General features: G+C 34.0%; 2 protein-coding genes across 3 annotated transcripts; both read right to left on the minus strand.

The window, feature by feature from the left end:
• Positions 1–975: 975 nt before the first annotated feature.
• On the minus strand, positions 976–3635 carry LOC116117100 (pentatricopeptide repeat-containing protein At4g32450, mitochondrial-like). Its single transcript, XM_031403125.1, is given in 4 exon segments — positions 976–1298; positions 1301–2356; positions 2359–2409; positions 3557–3635. Coding segments are annotated over 4 exon segments (1299 nt in total). The 3' UTR covers positions 976–1185.
• A 2979-nt stretch (positions 3636–6614) lies between these two features.
• Positions 6615–9575, minus strand: LOC116117112 (cysteine-rich receptor-like protein kinase 10). Of its 2 annotated transcripts, none has more exons than XM_031403135.1 (7): positions 8472–9575; positions 8229–8393; positions 7961–8139; positions 7615–7825; positions 7261–7498; positions 7046–7133; positions 6615–6959 (listed from the first exon to the last, which is right to left on the minus strand). In XM_031403135.1, exons 1-7 carry the CDS (start codon positions 9559–9561, stop codon positions 6645–6647), a joined length of 2286 nt encoding a protein of 761 aa, XP_031258995.1. In that variant the 5' UTR covers positions 9562–9575; the 3' UTR covers positions 6615–6644. The 2 variants fall into 2 exon arrangements, with proteins under 2 accessions (XP_031258995.1, XP_031258994.1); XM_031403134.1 differs by having other exon boundaries at positions 7046–7163.
• Positions 9576–10452: the final 877 nt, after the last annotated feature.

A 10452-nucleotide genomic window follows, 5' to 3' on the forward strand; every position in this document is an offset into this window, starting at 1 on the left:
GAGTCCAGTAGTACAGAAGTGGATTCAAATCCTTGTATGGTTTGATATTCGAATATTATGTAATGAAGAGCAATAAATTGATCATTAACATTATTAGAAATAATAAATTACTGTTGATTGATCAAAGTTTTGAACCCATACAAAGCACACACAAAAACAAACATTTTATGGCATTTATAGTAGGTACAGATCAAGTTTGCTATTGACTTGGGGTTTTTTCCTTCCTTAACAAACATTTATGCCTCTCAATCAACTTCTCAATTAATTTCTGGTCTTCTTAATTTGTTTGAGCTTTGAAGAGCTGCTCTCTTATAACAGAGCTGCCCATCAATTTCTGCCCATTGTTTTTCGATTGACCAACTTGATCACAGAAGCAATAATTCCTTAAATCGGCCAATGATTTTTGCATGTGAATGTGTTGTTTCCGGGAAATTGGTTCTAGAGAATTTTAATTTGAACAAATTATAATATGTTTTTGCATTCTTCAAGTCTAAAAGCCATAAAATGGTGTGTTTCAAGTTTTAAAATATTAGGAAATTTTAAGAATGATTATTAGAAACTATGCTTAGAGGCATTAAAGTGTTTGAAATGCAAAACTTACTGATGCAACAGTACTTCTATCTATGACTCTCTGTTTTAGATCCATTCAAACACTTAAGACTATGAACTCAATGAAGCAATTTTTCTCATTAATAGTTGCTAATTCTTTCAAATTCAACCAAATTAAAATGCACTGAATTTTTGTGAAAAATACATATAAATATATTATAGTTGAGTGGAAGCAAGATCAAACAGAGTACGCATTTTCTTGGAGAAGACCATCTTAAGAATTTCTTGGTGATGGAATGAACTGAATCTGTTGAAGTTTAAATCCTGCAAATAATCAAACATTTTCACACGAATAAATTAAAAAAAACATTAAGAAATTAAAAAAAAAAAATTGTTGAAGTAAAATTGCAACATAAATATATCTTGGGAACCTTTCCTATTCTTCTGATTAAATGCATCTTGGGAACCTTTCCTATTCTTCTGATTAAATGCATAAAAAATTCTATTTAATTGGACATGGTGTATGAACACAAGGAACAAAATCTTTCCTCACAAAATTCCTCAATTGGTCTCTGGCCTCTTGGATGTGCTACCAACTCAAACAGTGCTAACTGAGTACCTTAGACTCAAATGTGGTCACCAATAGTCCCGACAGGAGCACAATCCATCTTTAAAATGGTGGAATCTCTCCTCAGCCTGTATAATGAGTTCTCTACCAAAAATTTTCAAGATGATTTTCACTGCAGCATGCAATCACCACAAATATGAAAGTCCGTTACTATCCGAATGGGAGCACGGGCATGGCTGCAGAGGAGACCTTGCGATACAATGAGTATCTCACTTTGAGCAAGAAGAGCTTCCTCCTTACCTTCTTGGACTATGTCGTGTAGCACAAATTTTGTCTCCGGAATGTAACCAGCCTCTTTCATTTGAGCCTTCAAACCTCTAATAAGAGCATATATCTTATCACTCTCTGGATGAGATGTATCTCCTGTTTGAAAGTCATGGTACTTTCTCTCCTTTTTTTTTTTCTCTTTCACAGTATCCGATGCTTTAACAGGTACAAGGCCTAACTTTGTCTTCTCATTCAAACGTGAGGGATCTAGTTGCTCAACAAGCTCAACACATCGGTCACCAAGCTCCAAATTCCCATGAATTCTGCAAACATTCATCAATGTCTCCCAAACATCAACACTTGCCTCCATTGGCATCTTTTCAATGAATTCCAATGCTTCATCTAAATACCCTATGCTTCCCAACATGTTAGCTATACTCACATAATGCTTCATGGACGGAATAATCTCATAGTAATTGATCATTGATTCAAAGTGCAACATTCCCTCATCTCAATCCCCCAAACCACTACAGGCAAAGAAAACCCCGATGAACATCTGACCTTCCGGTTTTAGTCCTGTTCGCTTGAATCGAGAGAAGCAATGGACGACATCCTCCCCTACACCATTCTTTGCAAGGCCTGTTATCATGGTGTCCCAAGATGTCAAATTGTGTTGCTCCATATTATTAAAGACATTAAACGCATCATCCATAGAGCCACATTGTGAATATGTTTTTAAGATCTTGTTGTAGGTGCTGACTTTAAGAGGGTTCGTTGCTCTTACAATGTGTTCATGCACAGCTTTTGCTTCTTCTAAACCTTTGGCTTCCCCACACGCCTGCATTAGCTTTAGCAGTCCCGGCAAATCAACTGGAATACATTGCTTTTCTAACACGCCTAAAACTTCCATAGCTTCTTTCACTTTTCCTTCCTTAATGAAACCATCCCACTTCTCTAGGCTACCAATATTTGGCTACTTTCCGAGGCCTCAGTGATTCCTTGACTACTTGAGAAGTGATCACCATCTGCTATGAATCATTGAGCTGGAAAAATATCGTTCCCTACAACGCCTTGCACCATCCCTATTAACCCGTTTGGTATTTTCTGAAAATCTCTATAGTTGCGGTTTTCAGCCACCAGGGTTTTGGCGGTATTTGAAGTATCATCTAAATTAGTAGACAAGAGAGAAGCATAAAAAATGAATTTCAGGTTTCTTATTTTTTAAATGAGGAAAGTCTTAAAAAGGTAAATTAAAAATGAAGATTTAGAAATAAGTTAATTATAGATCTTGAAGTCCATTGATAAAAATCTTTCATTATAAATTAAAATAAGGAGATAATCTTGTAATTATGGAATTAGAATCAATATTAAGGTATTTTTAAATATTCGGATGGCAAATTAAAACATATTATTTCTTAACATAAATTATTAAAATCTATAGCCAAATGTTAAAAATGATATTGAAAAAGAACACACACACACACACACACACACACACACACACACACACCACACACACACATATATATTTATCTATATATATATATATTAAAAATGATATTATGTTATTGTGATTCAATTATATATATACCTACCTAATATATATGTAAATGTTAATATATATGTATATAATTACCTAATATATATGTTACATATATTCACACAAATAAAAAATTTGGGTCTAAAAATAAATAAAGTAAAAGTTAAAGTAAAACTATAATCATACAATCCTTGAATTCCCCACGGGCTAGGCTCGGGGATTCTCCTACATCCTCATTCTGGGGATGAGTCGGGTTCAGGGATTCCCCTTGGGCCCTTGAGCCGGGCTCGGAAATAGGGTCCTCGACCCGGCCCGGCCCGGCCCGTGTCCATCCCTTGAAAAACTACATGGCCTTCGGAAAAAATAACTAGGTTGAATGGCGATTGTAAAGATAAATTTGCACTTACAGAAATAACTAAAAAAATGGGGTTTTTTACTCCATTAATGGATGAATAAAACCACTCTTATTTTCCAATTAATTATCGCTAAGGCTCTTCCTCAAACCTATAGCTTTCATCATATCTCTAACCACATCAACCCAGATGCCTTTGGAAGAATATATATTGGACCAATGATGTAGTTCCCAGAATTTGTAGGTTTTAGTTAAAAGAGATGTTTAGCAGTAGCCTCACCCATACTCGCCTTATTGTGAACTCTACAAGAACTAAGCAAAGTTCCTCCGTTTGGCTTGAAAGGCATTCGCTCAATCATGTTATATGTCTCTTCTAGCCTTCCAAAGTGTAAGACAGATCCAAGCTTTGAATTTTCTTAATTGTTAACTGCACAATTTATAATTTTTGGGGAAAGCAGTTATGAAGGAAATTATCTTTTTTGTAGATGGCCATTGCAAAAAGAAAAAATGTTAAGGAAAATAGTAATTTTACTTCCAGATTGAGCTTGGATTCACCCCTTTTTTAGTGTTTCATTGAGTTCATAGTTCGAAGTACTGCATCAGTAAATTTTGGATTCAAACACTTAAAATGTCAGTAAGGCATAGTTTCAAATAATCATTCTTAAAATTTAGAAAATACCTAAGGATGTGAGATGATAGCTTACCGTAATTAAGACTTTAAAAAAGCATCAACATAATTTCAATCTCTTATTTTAGTGATTTTTAATTATTTACCGACCATAGAGATCATCAGTTCTGTTATTAACCCAATTGAAAAAAATTGCATATAATTTAATTGAACATTTGTGAAGTCAATAGTCGTCTTCAAGTGAATAGAAGAGCAATAGTCGTCTTCAAGAAATCCAAAAGAATTTCAGTGTTAATATTAGATACTTATTAGAATGTATATGTTCAAATTTAAACATTATATTTTCCCAAAACAATGCATATCATAGTGCTAAAAAAAAAAAAAAAAAAAAAAGCTTTAATTCTCCTGTTTTGGTCGATCAAAATTGTCCCATAATATCATATCTTATATATAGATTCATTTTAGGGCAAGGAAAAAAAATATTAGGGTCTTTTGATTTAAAATGTAAAAATAATTTCCAAAAACTAAAATATGATTCAAATTTTAAATTACTTCTAAATATTTTTAATATTTGATTCAAAAAATGTTTTCAAATTAAAAATAATAGAAAAAAACTCTTAATCATTTTCTGATTTTATACTCGTTCTTAAGATTATATCCGAAAATCTCGAAAATATTTAAACGCTTTTTTATCAAGTGTATTTTCATGAAATTTTTTGTATATTTTATTTAAAAAAGAAAAAACTATAGTTACATTCTATACCCATGACCCATCTCATTGGACGACCCCACGTAATCAACAACCACGTGGTATTAACTGCCACATGTCGTTTCAGTACATGATTGTTTGGGTATGTCCAATTGTGGGACTTTTGTTGTTGTCCAATATATATATATAAATGTTACTGTGATTTTAGAAAACTATTAAAAACATCCATGTTCAAAGGGATTATTGATATTTTTAGAGAGTTATTTATTATTTTAGAGTACTTTAATATATTATAAGGGTTTTGTGATATTTTAGAGTAGTTTGAAAACCCATTAATGTTCCAGAGTTTGTTCTTATCTGTCTATTGAATTTAGCTAAATGTCCCTTTTACCCTTATTAATAATTATCAAAATATTGGCTCCGTTTGGTTCACTTTTTTGTATTTTTTAGAAAAGTTTTTTAAAAAAAGTTGAGAAAAGTTGAATTGGACGGGTATTACGATGTAGCATTTAGAAATTAATAAAAATACCCCTTATGTTTATTTATTTATTAAACACCCCTATAATAAAACTTTGAAAGTTAACAAAAACACTCCTAATCCACCCATTGAACAATCACAGCCGGCCACCACCACCGGAGGGTGGCCGAAGTCTCCGTATCGGCGCATAACTGGCTGGATCTTGCTAGTTGTGCGTCGATGTGGCCTTTGCTGGCCAGATCCAATGTGGATCTAGCCGGCAAATGCCAGATCTACGGCTAGATCTGACCATTGATTGTCAGATCTGGCCGCATTTGCTCGTCAACGATGGCCAAAGATACGACCGTCGTTGATGGTCAACGATGACCATATGTTGGCCATCGTTGACGTCTGGTTACGGCCAAAAATTTGGCCATCAACGACCAGATCTTTGGCCTTAGATCTGGCATTTTTCAGCTAGATCCACCGTGGATCTAGTTGGAAAATGCTAGATCGGCACACTACCGGCTGAATTATATCAGATTCTGGCCAACTTCCGGTAGTGATGGCTAGAATTTGGTATAATGTGGGTTTATGGGTGTTTTTGCAATTTCGAAAAAAATATTTAGGGATATTTAATTAAATTAACAAATTTAGGGGGTTAAAAAAAGTTGAATAATATTGGATAATATTGTGAGTTTTTGGACATTTTACTGTTTAACTTTTTTGGGAATCCTAATAATAGTATTCCCAAAAACCAACCAAACGGAGCCATTATATTTCTACACAATATTCCATATTCATCTTAATTCTAAATTAATAAATAAACACCAAATTAATAATAATACATCTCCACTTAATAAAAAATTCAGCAAAATTAAACAGAATGTTCAGCAAAATTTTGCAGATCTATAAAAGCCCAAATCAATTCAAGGCCAACGGTGGAAGATGTTAATTTCTTCTCACTATAAATTGGACTCCACCAAAAACAGGGATCAAAAAGTTGTGTATTATTTCTTGAAGATTGAAACAATAACGGGACAGGTTTTAGTTTCTTCAGTTCTGTATGCATTATCTGCTTGTACTTTCAGGAGGCACCTTTAGATTAACTAGAGTTTCCCCTTTATTTGCAGGTGCTAGTTCTACAGAAGTTGAGGGTATCAGTTTGAACTTTAATATTGGAACCCTGCTGAAGTTGAACCCTAAGGAATTAAGGATAATATATATGTTGCAGACAGATAAAGAGATTCTTTCCCTGGTGAAGGAATTAACAAGTTCATATTTCATGGAATGAGCTTTCAGGCCCTCCATTGAAGCTCTGCTTTTAAACATTTTCCCAAGTAATGTGCTTTCTGTTTCACTTATTTTTGGTAATGTTATTTGACAATTTAGAGGAAATATGATCTTTCAAGTGATTTCATTAAACGTACGTTGCTTGAACATTAATTGATAAACAGGGTAATACAAAACTACACCAAATAAAACCCACAATGCAGCAAAGGAATTGAACCTATCTAGCTTAGCAGAAGTCCAGGACACACACATTACCAATCTCAAAAGCTACATAATAAAATTTATCTGGGTACCAGATCTGAAATTGTTACATCATTAATTGAGAGAGTGCACCCTGAATAATCTCCCAACTGCATTATAGATTTATCTTGTTCATTTTGTTTCGAGAAACCAGGCTTCTTTGGAATCATGATATCTGTTTTTTCATTTTTTAGCATTGTTAAAACTTCCAACATAGATGGTCGATCAACTTTATTTTTCTGGACACATAACAGAGCGATTTGCAAGCATCTCATTAATTTACAGAACGAATATGTATCGTCCAATGATTCGTCCATAAACTCCATGCCTTGACCATCATTCCACAACTCATATGCCTGAAATTAATCAAATTATTTAACTTTTTCTAATGCTAATATCTTGATCCACATATCCTTCAAATGAATTATTAAAGAAAACTTACATAGTGAGAAAGACTCAGCCTTTCATTCAGACCATATAAAAGGGAAATCCTTTTGCCACTGATGATTTGCAGAAGTAGAATCCCAAAACTATAAACATCGGATTTAGTTGAGTAACCACTGTATTGGATTATTACAAACCGTGAGTAGCTGACCCAAGATATACAAAACAAGCAAATTTTTGACAATTATATAGCATTAATAGTAAAACACTTACTGTGTTCCAGCAACACGATTTGTGTTTGCTTCAAGATCATCTTTCACAAATATTCTAGGCATTCCAAAATCTGATATTTTGGGTTTCATTTCTCCATCTAACAGGACATTGTTAACTTTTAAATATAGATGAACAAGAGTCAACCTCGAGTATTCTTGGAGATATAAAAGCCCTTGAATAACTCCTTCAATGATGTACACACGCTTTTTCCAATCCAAAACTAATCGTCTAATGGGGTCTGCACCAAATTTCACCATAACTTAATCATCAATAATGTATCCGTCACTATAGATTAGTACAAAAGGAAAAAAAAATTGCAAGTTAGTGTACAAAAACTAAAAATAAAATTCTGACCGAACAGGTAAGAGTCTAAGCTTTTGCTTTGCACGTATTCGTAGATGATTATCTGTTCTTCTCCATCAATACAAAACCCCAAAACTCGAACAAGATTTACATGTTGGAGCTTGGCAGTGAGCATAACCTCATTCTTGAATTCCTCAAATCCTTGAGTGAATGTTTTTGAAAGTTTCTTTATTGCTATTACCTGTCCATCCGGAAGTATTCCCTAGCAAAAAACACTCTAGTTGGTTGATAACTGTCAATAGATAAAAGCTAAAAATATATTAACTTGAAGACTAAAATAAGTTAAGCACCACAAAATTGCTCTCAAATTAATGATAAATAGCGTAACCAAAGGTACCTTGTAAACAGAGCCATATCCACCCTGTCCAAGCTTATTTTCAATTGAAAACCCATTGGTTGCTGCCTCTATATCACCCAATGTATATTCTACCAGATTAGGAACATTGCTATTAAAATCTCCAGCTGATGCTGCTTTGTTTGCCTTGTCATTGGATTCTGTAGTGGAGTGCACCATCCCTGTCAACCAAGAGAAAAAATAAATAAATAAACTGCTAATTTGATCAGTTTCAATTGAAACAGTACTCTATAAATTATTAGAAACTTACATTTTAATTTGAAATTTCTCCTCCAGCAGTAAAATATCACAAATATTCCGAAGAGAAGAGAAACAGCAGCTGTTGTAGACAAAAGAATTACTAAAACAGGGCTCTTATTATCTTGTCCACTATTATGATCCTCCTGAACTGGAGAATCATTTATTGCCACTCCAGCTGGAAAAAGAAATCAACATGTTAACTACAGCCGGGAAAAAGTATTGATTGCATAGAGTACTTTGTTTAACTAATTACCTGCAGTTTTAGAAAGCACCCAATTATAATCATAGGAGACTTGCCACACAGAGTAGCCAAGTAGCTTTTTCTTCTTGGCATAAGAAATCTTAGCTCTAACAGCCTCAACGTCATCAAATCCAATCCAAATTGATCCCTTTGTCCAGTAATTCACCACATAAGTTGAGTTGTACCTGACAGGAACATCAGGACCATAGTCCTCAATGTAATTCTTGATTTCTTTATATGTTGCAGTTCCACCACCACCACCATTAGTATTAAGGGCAAATTGTTTTGCTGGTGCACCAATACCATTCACCATAGGATTCTGGAGCATCCATGCAGAGCCATAGAAAGGCAAAGTCAAAACCAATTTATTAGCTGATAATCCTTTACCGATCCACTCTCTTACACCGTGATCCATATTAAGGATATTACCCTGGCTATATAGAGCTGCATGAGCACCAGTAAGGTTTTCTGAGGGAGGATAGGAGTTACCATAGGGACGAACATGGACCCAATTCAAATGTTGTTTTATCATCTCTATAGGGTAACTTGCTGAAGACAGCGAGGGTGAATATGTAACCCTAGCTGTCAAGATCAGTTGCGAGTGGTTAGAGTTTGTTGCCTCTAAACTAATAGCAGCTTTCCACTCTTGAAAGAGAACTCCCATACCGAACATATCAGATGTTGTGTCTGGATATGGCCAAGCAAAGTCCAGGCCTTGAAAACCGTAAAATCGGGCTATTTTTATTGAGGAATGGATGAATGATTTTCGGTAAGAAGAATTGCTTACCATTGAAGAATAGGTTGAATAATTTACATCGCTGCCCCCAACAGATAGTAGTGTCGTGACTGATGGATTCTTTTGTTTCACAATATTTGTGAAGGAGGAGAAGCGTTCTTCATCAGCTGGTGATACCGAAACTTCGTAGGAGGTATAATTAACACCAGCATAAGCACAAATAAGGTGAGTGAAAAGAGTAGAACTTATGTTCGAAATGGGGAATGCATATCGTGCATTATAGTAATAACCAGCCCTGATCCAATTAGTTTGCCCTATTGCAGGGCACAATTTTAGAGAGAGGAAAATAAAGAAAACAAAAACCATGATAATCTTGGACCTCATTTGCAATGCTTGTTATCTATTAGTTCTTCTGATATATATATATATATATATGACTTTAAATAATGTGGCAATTACTAATTTTTTTTATAAGTTATTTCTAGTAATTAAATTCTTTAAATGATAAAATGGAAAGTCATGGTCTTTATGTAGACAAGATCATTTAAGACTAGTTACTATAAATTCTACATGGGGAATTACTATGAAATTTCTGTCCCCATATAAGGACTTTGACTTGGTAATGGGTGATGGGTCGTAGTTGATGTAATTTGTCCCCCATAATGTCTAGACTATGTTATAAAAACTTGTGAACCTAATAAAGTCAGATCAAGTGTTTATGATTAATGTTTTAATATCCAACTCGGTGTAACCCAGCCAAAGGGCTAGGTCTCGGGTCAAGTGGTTGAACTGGTTTGACCCGTCGACGACATCGTCATACTCACATCATCATAATGATGTCAGCATGATGTAAAAAAAAACCTAATATATAAAAATTCCAAAAACATGCAATGTTGTAAAATCTTGTGCTGATGTTTCTCATTTTCTTCTTTTTGTAAATAAATTTACATGAAACATTAAATTACAGGATCTTTGAATTTCATGAATTTTACATGTTATAAAATCAATAATAAACTGTTAATTAGAAAAAAACATACCTTGAGTCATAATACTCGTTGATGATGATTTATATGATTAAGAATATTGGTTTTTCTCTCCTTTCCTCTCTTCAATTTTCCAGAATTTGTTTTTGCTAAAAGTGATGGAGAAAGTACATTATGGCTTTCTTTAATAGGCAGAGAGAGGACCAAGTTTCTAGGAAATAAACTTCCCTCAAATACACATTCCATCAATGTGTGTAACTATTATATAGATAAT

Source organism: Pistacia vera, unplaced genomic scaffold, assembly GCF_008641045.1.
Source record: "Pistacia vera cultivar Batoury unplaced genomic scaffold, PisVer_v2 Contig8, whole genome shotgun sequence".
NCBI lineage: Eukaryota > Viridiplantae > Streptophyta > Magnoliopsida > Sapindales > Anacardiaceae > Pistacia > Pistacia vera.